Source organism: Hydra vulgaris, chromosome 03, assembly GCF_038396675.1.
Source record: "Hydra vulgaris chromosome 03, alternate assembly HydraT2T_AEP".
Taxonomy (NCBI): Eukaryota; Metazoa; Cnidaria; class Hydrozoa; order Anthoathecata; family Hydridae; genus Hydra; species Hydra vulgaris.
Genome location: NC_088922.1, coordinates 28,554,423 through 28,567,206, shown reverse-complemented (window position 1 = coordinate 28,567,206; position 12,784 = coordinate 28,554,423). Strand labels below are relative to the sequence as shown.

At 28.0% G+C, this 12,784-nt stretch overlaps 1 protein-coding gene across 1 annotated transcript in view; it reads right to left on the bottom strand.

Moving 5' to 3' along the window:
* Positions 1 to 12,784, bottom strand: part of LOC100211327 (radial spoke head protein 3 homolog) — a 33,521-nt gene that overhangs the window by 14,447 nt on the left and 6,290 nt on the right. The window contains exons 3-4 of the mRNA XM_065792882.1: positions 5,405 to 5,692; positions 5,019 to 5,306 (exon numbers count right to left, since the gene is read on the bottom strand). Coding sequence (XP_065648954.1) covers positions 5,019 to 5,306; positions 5,405 to 5,692 — 576 coding nt within the window. The remainder of the gene's footprint in view (positions 1 to 5,018; positions 5,307 to 5,404; positions 5,693 to 12,784) is intronic.

Here is a 12,784-nt window from a genome sequence, read left to right as displayed (position 1 = left end):
ATATATTATAATTATAATATATATTATATTATTATAGATAAAAATAGTTATATTTGTTCTTTCAAATGAAGATTCATTTCTAGACTATTCACACTCAACTTTAAATGATGAAGTTAAAATGATTCTTTTGGATAAAACTTCTCTGGTCTTTTAAACATAATCTGTCATAATATTGAGCAACTGTAAATGAAATAGTATTACACTTTATTAAACACTAATGTTTATTTTATTGAAAAATATTTTCCTTTTATTTTAATTATCTATTAATTAATTTAAAACAAAATTGCACATACCATTTTATCTGGGCAACATATGAGTATCAAAACAATTATCGTCAATACACTTGATATTTTTATCAACACAAATAAAACCAACTACAAGAGCATAAACTGATGAAAAGTCTACTCAACTTTTTAGAAGTATTTGATTCTGTTGCTAATTTATATTTACTTTGGTTTATCAGTCTTTTGAAGTACTTCAACCTTTTCCACAATGCAATAAGTGGACATTAGAGATATCTGAAGATAAACTTTTTTCCACATCAAGAATATTTTTCCTGCTATAATTTTTACATTTATTGTGAAAAAATAATTTGAATGACTATTATTTAGAAAATAAAAATTTTGAATAATCTGACTGTGTGTGGGTTTTTACATGATAGCACAAAAAAAAATTTATATTTTGTGCAATTACTTTTTTAAATTTTATTTAAAAACATTCTCTTTTGTCCTTTAAAACTTTAACTACTCCTATACAAATTATCTTTTGTATTTTTATCCATTTAAAATTATTTTGGCTATATTAAACTACATAGGGGCTTCACTATGTATACTATGTATATGAAGTATATGAAGGGATTTTAGAAAAGCAAAAAAAACTGTTTCATTATTGCTTGTTTTTTTGTTTCTTTTTTTATCTTTGAAAACAGTGCCATCTTAAACTAGCAAAAGTAGTTATATATGTATATATATATATATATATATATATATATATATATATATATATATATATATATATATATATATATATATATATATACACACATATATATGCGGTAGTGGTGTAGTGGTAAAGCGCTCGCCTCATAAGTGAGAGGTTCTGAGTTTGATCCCCACCACGTCCCTGGTAGTACCGCGTTCAACTCGTTTCTCCGCACAGCGGCATAGAGACAGCAAGCTTGTATATATATATATATATATATATATATATATATATATATATATATATATATATATATATATATATATATATATATATATATATATATATATATATATATACAAGCTTGCTGTCTCTATGTTAGTCAGTCTCTCATAGTCTTTAAAATATGTGCCGCAATTTACAGACTTTTTAATATATTCAAGCGCGTTTAATTCCAAAGAGTCTTAGTAAATTTTTTTCTTTTGAATCAATATTATTTGTTTTTGTTTTGTTTTTTAAAATAAGCATTTATTATCAATTGTATGACTTTCCTATAAATTTTATAGTAACCTAAACAAAATAATGTTTTTTTATAGAGCGCAAGAATCAAATGAAATTAAGATTTTTATGTTAAAATATAATGAATATTCTCTATAATATAATAAATATTCAAAAAAGACATTGATCCCCTTACTATATATTCTGATTCTTTTTTCTTTTTATGTAAACAAATTTTTTTTCTAGTTTTTCTAAGCCATTTATCACGTTTTCTTCTCCTATCGAAATGACATTTTAAAAATTTTTAATTAATAAAGAATTTTGGTAAATTACATTTACTTGCTGAATTCTTAAATTTTTAGTTAGAAAATATTTATAGATTTTACACATAACAAATTTACAGATATCATTTATGTCATAAATTTATGGCAATATTTAGCAATATTTATAATATGTCTCTTAAAATTACAAATCAAAAACTACCACTACCAATTGACAATAAAAAGTTTTTCATTAAAAGAATTTCAATTTTAAAATTTATCATAATAAAAACAAAATAAGCAATACATGTTTTACAGAATAAATTTCATAAAATATATTCACACATGATTAAACAATAATTCGAGAATATTTGTACTTGATGAAAAGTTAAGCAAATAAAGGCTGTTAATTAAACTTAAGTAAGGATAACTCTTTATTAACTACCAGCAATTTTAATAAAAATCTTTATGCTGCAACGACACATTTTTTTGAATTAAATTTGGACGGCATAACATTGACAACTAATTCAAATTCAAATAGTAAATCTCTTTAAAAGCATAATAAACTATATATTAATAGAAAGCTAAACAAATGAACATTTTAATTGAGTAAGTTTTCAATACGCATCATTGAACGATAAGAAATGCAAAGTGCTTAAAACCATTGTTTTATAAATAGTAATTAAAACATTAAGTCTGAAACTAAACTCATTTAATGTATAAAAAGAATGTTTTTCTTCAAAGGATGTTTAAATTAAAAAAACGTTACATTTAAAGAAGTTTTTTTTAATGAAGGGTTACTCAAGAATTTTTAACTTTGTCAAGTGACAACTTTTTATAATAACAAATTATGGCTCTTATTTGTTCTTGATTATGTAGAGAATTAATTAAACCTTAAGAACAAACAAATTAAATGTGTCTAGAGTGAAAATTTATCTACAAAACAAGATAAATTGTGATGCATACTCGAAAGCTGCTACTAGCGGCTTGTGGTCAAAATTTGAAAAAATCAAAAGCTGCTGTCAGCGACTTGTGGTAGTGTTATATAATACAAAATAATTTTTTTAACAGAATCTTAATAAGGATGATAATCATTTAATGACAATAAATATAACACAAAAATAATTTTGTAGCAATAGACGAGCTTAAAATATCTGAAATATTTAATTCATATTTTTAATGCAATCTTTGCTAAATTTAGAAAATAAAATAACTAAAGAATTTCTACAGTAATTTATGATGAAAAAAAAACCTTTATATAATAATAAGTAACTAAACAAATTCTTTAGTAACCTATAATAATAATTTAAAAAATTCTATAATTTGATAAAAAAAAGAATTTTCAGATTTCTTATCGAAATTCTACAATGACATCATTAACTAAAACTCTTTGGAATTAAACGCTCTTGAATAAATTATAAAGTCTGTAGATTGCAACATATATTTTAAAGACTTTGAGAGACTGGCTAACGAGGAGACTACAAACGAGTAAAACAACAAAGTTTGTTTTTCTTGCTATACCTTTATTATTTTGCTTTACTTAGAATAATTCTGCCCAAACATTTTTTTATCATTCTCTTTAATATGCAATGCAACTTGTCTCGGCACTTAGGGATCACTTTAAGAGTGATCGATATTTTTTACAAAATAGATCGAATTATATTAAAATAATTCAAATGTAAAAAACACAACTTTATTATGAAACTCTAAGTTTCATGTCATTTGACAATCATTATTATTCAAAAATCGAAAATAGAAACTGTAAAAAATACAAAAGTACAAAAAATACAAAAATAAAAATACGAAAATAGAAACTTATAAAAAATACAAGTTTAGTGTTGCAGCAGCATCTGAATTCAAATTTATGTGATCCGAGATTTGCTAACTGCTGGAATCAAAGCATAATAGTAAAAAAATTTTACTATGCCTACATGCAGAAACCAATTCACTCTTTTTGTTTAGTAGTGATTCATTATCAAAAGTCATAATAAAATATTTTTCATCAAGGTTACATTTTTCTGCAGATGGCTTGTACAATTGGCATCTTTTAATAATGTTCCACTTGGTTGCATGTTACTTTTATCTTTATGTTTCCATATTTCTTTGGAATGTTCTGTATCATTTTTGTACCTGGTTGCATTAAGAATTTTTGGTGGTTTCCAAACCTAAGCTTGAATGTATTCTCACTAATACCAATATAAGATTTTTCTGTAAGATTGGAATTAAGTAATGTTATAGTGGCTTTATATACAACATCTTTTGATAGACATTGATTATTTAACAGGCATGTGGTTTTCTTAATGCAGTTGGAGTTTTTAACACGAGCAGTGAGTTTGTTGTGCAAAATTTGAAAAAAGACATCCTATTTTGGCTACAATGTTATTGCAGAAAGGAAGATTAAATCATATAATATTTATTTTTTGTTTATTAGTATTAGGAGGGTTTAGAATTTTTTTGGTTTAATCATGTTTAAAAATGCTAGCGCTTCTTAAAAAAAAAAGACTAAGAAACATTTTACGCTGATATATAAGAAAACAATCTCAGAGAGCATGTTAAATTATATCAATGCTAGTTCAAACCAACCACCAAGCCTTTTAAAGCAATTACCAACCTCAATTGAACATAGGTTATTGGCCAATTCATCAAGCTAAAAAAATTTTCAATACACTGCTCCTATTTATAAAGACGCATTAGAAAAGTCTATATTTTTCTAAAGCATTTACTTCTATTTTCCCAGGTAAACTCGAAAACTATGTTACATAAAAAAAAGTAAAAAATAAACGTTGTTCATAATCAATCTGAAATTTTAGTGGAAAATTTTAGTGGTCATTTTAGTGGAAAAAAAAAACATTTTTAAATACTAAAAAAAAATACGCCTTTACAATTTATTGGATGTCTTTTATTTGACGTCAAATTAACATGAACAACTTTTAAATTGATATTGCTAAAATCAAAAAATTTAATTTATTTAAAATTATTATTTTTTATTTAAATTATTTTTATTTTGCTTTTGCATCACTAATATTAGCGTTATAATATTTTTTTTAAATTTGTTTAACACAAAATGTATTATTCTTTTTTATAAGTAGGTATGCAGCAGGCTACATGCTTAGGTAGTAGCTATGTAGTAGTTACTTTTATATATATATATATATATATATATATATATATATATATATATATATATATATATATATATATATATATATATATATACATATATATATATATATATATATATATATATATATATATATATATATATATATATATATATATATATATATCTTTTAATCATAAAATTTAAAGGTAGAGAAAGTTGCAAATGATTAAAAAAACCTGAGCAAATGTATGTGCTGCAATTTTCTCTATTGTTTCCTTTTCCTTTTTCATCACTTCAAGCTGTTGTCTAATTCTTCTTTCTTTCTCTTCTCTGTGTCTTTTTTCTTGCTCTTCTAATCGCTGTGTTTCAATTAACTCTGCAAATCTAAGCTCTTCAAATCTGCGTTGTTGTGCTCTTAGATTATCAAGTTCTTCTTCTTCCATAACTTCCATCAAAGACTGTTCAACCGTCTTACCAATTAACACCTCAAGGATGGGTTTGACTTCAATGTTAAAATCAAACAGCTAAAACCAATAAAAACTTATTATTCTTTCATAAACTTAACACTGCATTTAAAAGTTTGAAAATCTACTTCCATAAAATTCTATTTTAAGCAACTTACTTCTCCATCGAGAATTTGTGTGGATACATCTACTCCAGATTTTGCAGGAATAAAAAGAGGAGTTGGTGGTCTATCTAAAAATGTATCAGTCTGCGTAAAAATATCAGCTTCTTCAACTCTGTCAGTTAATTCTTCTAAATATAATTCCGTTTGTACATCAATATGTTTACGACCTTCCACAGGCTCAGGAGTTTGTGATTTTAATATCTGTTTAGCTCTCTTCCTAGCTAGAGCAAGTCGTCTTATTTCTTGTTGCTTTTGAGCTTCAACAGGATCTGGTTGAACATTCTGTTAAAAATTAAAATTACAAAAAGCATAACATACACTTCCATGCATAACTTATACTTACAAAAATTACATAATATACTTTTACAAAAAAATGCACATGGTTAATTTTAATTTAGCATGTATTATTTGTTTTTAATTTACCATGTATTATTACTACAATATTACTACACAGCCATTAAAACTTTTGTATACTTAAAAGTTGTAAACAATAAAGAAGAAATATAAAACTCATTAATCAAAATTTGCAAATTATAAATTCCAATAATTAACATTGTTTAGTAAAATTAATCCAAGTTTATTTAACTAATTAGAGTTAAATTAACTTATAATAAATTTATTAAATATATATATATATATATATATATATATATATATATATATATATATATATATATATATATATATATATATATATATATATATATATATATAATAAATTGAGGGTGCTCTTAAAAGAATATTAAATTAAACTCTATATTATTTATGTTATTGTATTATTATTTAACAAAAACTTCTAACTTTATTAAACGACAATCAAGATTTTTATATATTCTCAGAGCTCAATTACCATCTTTGAGAAAATTGCTGGAAACTCCATGTAATGCTTTCAAACATTTAAACATTTAAACTTCTCAACCTAAAACATTTTAACCTATAAACAAGCTCTAATAATTATTGTAAAAACTCCTAATGCACAGCAGTGTCAGAAAATTCAATTTTTTCTTAACATTTCTCTACCAAATGCTCTGGACACTAACACCTGGGGTGTTGGTGTCCAGAGCATTTAATGATGTTTCATTGATTTTATAGTGTTTCATATTTTGTGTTGTTTTATTGATTTTATTGTGGAAAAATAGGGTTCATCAATGGATAGAAATTCTTTTTTTTTTATTCTGATTCACTCCCAACATTAATATAGATAAGAAACAAAACTGGTAAGAACAAGGATAAAACCTTAAGGTAACCCAAAAGTTACTGGGAATGAAGAAAACAGTTGGCATTTAAGGATAACTTTAATAAAGCGGTTTAAAATAAATGATTTGATCATCTCAAAAAATTTTTTAGATACAACATATGAAGCAAGCTTATGAAGAAGTCCAGAAGACCAAATATTTATTTAAGAGCAATAGCCTTAACGTTGCTGCCTCCATCTAATGCACAATAAAATCATTCAGTTACACCAGTTAGCAAGTCAACTGTAGAGCAAGAAGATCATAAACCATATTGATTGTCTGACAGTAAATTATTTGACTTAAGATAGGATTTTAGAAATTTGTTGATCAAAAGCCCAATGACCTTACTAATAACTAGAGATGCCATGAATATTAAGCAACTATTTGGTAATCGATGTATTCAGCAACATTTTACACTATTCGGTATTCTGCCAAATATTGCAAACTATTCCACAGAATAATGGATACTGAAACATGAAAAAAATCACATTAGAAATAGATTATATTACTATATATTACTACAATAATACAATAAATAGATTAATCAAATAATGAATATATTATATATATAAGATTCTATTAATCACAACAAAATTTTATTTAGAACTAGTTTAATACTTGAAATTTATCAGTGGAAAATTATGACAAATGAAAAAAAAATTTTGGCATTTGCTGATAGCAAACAATTCCACTTTTCCTCATAAACTATACCTGCTTCCAAAAATACCAGCTCTCTATATACACTATTACCTGGAGATTAAAAGTAAATCTTAGCAAATTCTACTGGGGTTGGATATCATTTTGCATTAGTTGACCACCACTTGTAAGGATCTGCTTTTTGATCTAGGCAAACATTTTACATAAATAAATCAATTTTGTTTTCTGTTGAACTTTTCTGTTCGATATCTTCATCTGTGTGCATGTTTTCGGTAGCAACTTCCTCAAAACGATTCCAGAAACTATTGTTTATCATTTTCATTTACATTTTTTTCATTTATATTTGTCATTTTTATTGAACCACACTTCAAGTTCAGATTGAAGCAAAAATCTCATTGTTTATAAATTGGGTGTTCTCTATGCTATCTCTTCTTTTCCCAAGTATTTTAAAGTGACAACATGTAAAATTACCTCAGAAATGCAAGAAATACCCAAGATGGTTATTTTTTTAATTTCTTTGAATGGTTTAAGAAGTTTAATACATTATTCTATTACCTCCCATTGAGCAGGTGTTAAATTGTTTAAAGAATTATGATCAGTTATATACAACGAGACAGCTCACTTTTGCTCTAGTAATCGCTCCAATAAATAGTATGTTGAATTCCAGCTTGTGCTTACATCTTGTATTAATTGGTTGTCTGGCAGTTTAAGTTCTTGACAAATGCATTTTAATTTTTCTTGTGCTATACTAGAGTGGTTAAAATGAGTGATGATTCATCTTGCAGCAGCTACCACCTGTGTTATTTCTATTTGAGAACTTAGCAATACATTGACAGCCAGTTGTAGTAAAAAAATAAAAAATTTGGCAACCATATTCTGCATCTCATACACCTTTTCATATTGGCTCCACTGTCAAGGACAAGAAAATGGATCTTGCTATGTGAAATGCTCCATCTTTCTGCAATAGTATTGAGTTCTTTTGCGATATTGGTACCAGGATGTGAACAAGAAAATGGCTTCATCGCTAAAACAGCATGTTCAAGAATAAAATCTGGAGATATCCAATGCGCAGTAAAACTTAAGAAACTTTGGTTGTTGTGTTGAAATGTCCACATGTTAGATGTCACAGATACTGCTGTTACTTGTGAAATACTAGCTTCAATTTTAGTGCTAATTCTGTGTAATATATCGAGAATAATTTTCTCAGTTATGTAGGCACAGTAAAAATCTGCATGTTCAAGAAAAAAATCTAGAGATATCCAATGCACAGTAAAACTTAAGAAACTTTGGTTGTTGTGATGAACATTAGACTTAAATTTGTTAAAGATGCTGTTGAAGATTTTCTAAAAGTCTCTAGAGCGTAACTTCTGAGATGAAATACAAGATTCCATAAATTAGGAATAATTGAGCTTAGCATCATCATTAGTTATTTTTTTGAAAAAGATTAAAAAAATAATTATGATTAGATATAGCAGTTGCATAAGAAAGTAAAAACCATGGAGTAGAATGAAGCTTGACTTGAAACCGACAAGAAGACATAAAAGCTTCCATGACTGCCTGGATTCAGGAGGTTACATAGGAGGCACATTTGTCAGCTGAGAGAGAAAAAAGATCAGCCCAAGTACCATCACAAAGAAAATCACAAAAAGAATCCTATTCAGATTTAGGCTAGTAGTAAATAGTCTGATGATAGAGTTAGTCCAAAGAAAAAAATACGGAATAAAAGATTTATAGAGATCATTGCATGGTCAGAACTACCTACAGGAGAACAAGGAGAAACTGAAAATAAGCTTGGGTCAGAAATAAAACACAAATCAAGAAGTGAAAGAAAGTGATTCGGGTTAGATAAGAAAAACGAGCCACAAAGTTAGCTATCTGAGTAAGAGATTGATAAATGTAGAAGTTATAGGCTTTAGTGCCAGCAGGGTCAGTGGTGTTAGAGCCAAGCCATTCAGTGTAATTAGCATTAAAATTACCAATAACAAAAATATAGGTACAGAAGTAAAGAGAAAGAGCATGGTCAATTTGATCAGAAATTACACCTAAAAGAGTGCAGTCTTAAGAAGAAAGAGAACTATGCCTTCAGTCAAGCGTTTCTGGTGTTGTTGAACCCCTGTTTGCATTTGAAGTTTTGATTTAAAGTGGAGGCTAAAAAATTTGATAGAAAAGTCTGTGAAGCCTAGGGTGTCCCAATCTTGTAAAATTTTCGAATTACCACACAAACTTTTTTTTTTTTTTTAAACATCTTCGCTTTCAACGAGGCTGCAATCAGTCACTAATTAAAGTTGAAAGTTACTGAAAGAGAAAAGGTGAAGATTGTAGAGCAAGATAACGATTGACGGACCACTTAAAGGATTGCAAATTATATGAATCAGGAAAGCAAGATGAAGGAAGCGAACTCCAAAGAGCAGTTGTTCGAGGAAAAAAACTTGATGAATAAGAGTTTTTGGAGTACTTAGGAACAGTCACAAAAAAAGGATGAGACTTAATTGAATGACAAGTAACACGAGAATGAATTTCAGTAGATGGCACAAGAGACGCTAGCTCTTTAAAGCAGTGTTCATTATAGTATTTGTAGAAGAGAGAAAAAGAAGCAACATTACGATGATGTGATAATGGTTGGAGGTTGGCTGCAAAAGCAGGTCCAACTATGTTTACAATGCGTTTTTGCACCTTGTCTAAAAGAGAAAGGGCATCATTAGAAGAACCGCCCCAGATATGGCAACAGTATTCCATACAAGGCCGGATTTGAGATTTATAGAGATAGAGAATAGAATCCAAAGTAAGAAATTGACGAGCTTAATAAAGAGATGCAACCTTAGCAGATGCTAATTTTGCAACTGATTTGATATGTGGTTTCCAAGAAAGATTGGAAGTAAGAATTAATTTTAGAAGATGAAGAGTAGATGACTCATCGAGTACATCACGTTCATAAATTATTGATCTAAATTATTGCGATAACGATTGGCAGAAAAAAATTGAGTTTTATCTGTATTGAAGTTCACCAGCCACTGTGAGCCACATACTGTAGCAGAAGTGAGATCCTTTTCAAGCTCAAATGCCCCCTCCATTCATTTATGTCTCCAAACGAAGAAGGCCTCAGCAATAGAGATCAAATGGCTGTTGAAGCAAAAGTCATCAAAGTTTGCGGTAGTTTGCTACATTATTTGCCTATCTCGCGATTATCAGTTCACTGTAACCGTAATTAACGTGTAAGGGTAGAACTAGGAAGAAAAAAAAAGTTGCTCAAAGAAAGGAGAAATATCAAGAGAAGCGATCTCTTAATCTACCTGGTCACTGGAATTCAAAACTTGTTTTGTTACTAACTGGTAAATCGATGGTTAATTTATTACTTGCTTACTGTTTTAAGTGTTTGGAAATGCAAATATTGAAAAATACTAAAATATTTTAAAACAAACATTTTTTGTATGTAGGAAAGAAAAAGGAGTATGTTGCTAATCTGGCTAGTGGTTGGGATGGGTCATTAAACAATGCAAATGAAAAAGTTCTAGAAATCCATGAAACTATCAACTCTTCTGGTCACATCTAGAAAGATGCCTTCATTAAGTGTTTTTTAACTGGAAACTGTTAGATAATTTAATTGCCTTAGTTTTCGACAACACTTCTAGTGTGCAGCACTCATTGAAAAAAAAGTAGGTCATACACTGTTGTGTACAGCTTGTCGCCATAATGTTTGTGAACTGCATATTCATCACGCCTGGGATGCAGTTAATGGAAGTCATTAAAAAAGACCAATCGAGCCAATTTTGAAAATGCTTCAAGATATTTAGGATTCAATTTCTTCTGAGCCTACAGATATAACAAAATTTGAGTGGCCAGAAGAGAACCTTCTTAAAGGGCTAGTAGGTGCCTTGAGGAGAATATCTTTCCGAGGGTTGATTAACAAGAATTTATTGAACTAACAGTTTATTACCTGGGAGGTGACTTGTCAAAAGGTAAGATGTTTAACTTCAAAAAACCAGGTGTGCATTATTGTGAAAGATTTATGCACAATGAGCTGTACATCTTGAAACTTATCATGTTGGAGCAACAGATTGCATTGCTCAACCCGGATTAATGTCATAAATTGAAAAGAATGGCTAATTTTATCACTCTGCTTCACGCAAGGCATTTTTACAAAGTAGCATCTCAATTATTGCACTGAAAGTTGATCATTATATTGCCGATATGCAGTAGCACCATGATACAGACAAAATTGATTCTGATACAGCCATTCAGTCTTGCAACAGACACCTTTGGTATTTAACTAAAGAGTTAGTTATCTTTGCAATGTTTGATGAGGACATTTTGCCCATTGAAAGATCTGCTCTGGCATTGAAGTTGTACAACACCCAAAGAAGTGAAGAAATAAAGCCTGGAAAACCATCTTTCCCGAAAGTCGATGGTGACAACATCCTTTCTTTTGTCTCTTTAATTGATCCACATTCCAGGCTACCATTTAACTTGATCAAGATGACTGCAAAACAGGAAAATTGGATGCAATTGCCTGTCAAGCACTGGATGAAGATGAAAGATTACAACTATATGAAAAATGTTGTTAAGTACTATCAAGTTATGAATGACTGCATCGATAGAGGTGTAAAACTTATATAAGAATTTATAAATAAAGTCAAAGATCTCACGCAGCTTCAACTACTACTTTAAATAGTGGAGGACCATCGCAAACAAGCTTCTTTTCAAGAACGAAAAAAAAATTTAATGAATACTTGATTATTTGTTTTTAAACAGTGCTAATTGTATCTTATATTAACATAGATTAAAATGCTTAAAACCACTTGACTACTTAAACTGGGGACCCTTAAATAAATTTTTTTTTCAAGTTGAATTTTTTATGCAATATAAATGAGTAGTTAATAATACTTTGCGAAAAGTTGAAGTTGTTCAGGAGTATATTTGTTAATATTTTAAGCAAAAATACTCAAAAAACTGGTAAAAAAGATTTTTTCAACTTTTTCTGAGTAAGGGACCCTTAAATTTTTATATTTCTTAAAAATACTTGGTAAAATTTTTTTTTCTTAGTCTTTACCTTAATTTAAAAGTTGATGTGATAATTCAAAAATTTTGCGGGAATGGGACACTCTAGTGAGGCCTTGGAGATACAAAAACATTCACGTTCTCTGTATGGTGGTATTAATTTTGACAATATATTTGGTGGTATTAATTTTGACAATACCTCAAAACAAAATTTTGGACTTTAATTTTTTTCATATTTATTATAAGAAATCATTATAAAGCTGACATCAAATCTTAAATTTTATATATAAACATTTATGAAACATATAATAACTGAATAAAAATAACAATCTCAATAAGTATACGGTTTAAAAATCTAACTTATATTTGATTTATTTTAAAAACAAAATTAATATTAGCGCTATAGATATAAAATTAAGAAATTATGATACAAGTTTTGCTGATAAAATCTTAAAACCAAAATAAATTTTATTTTGTCAAAAGTCTC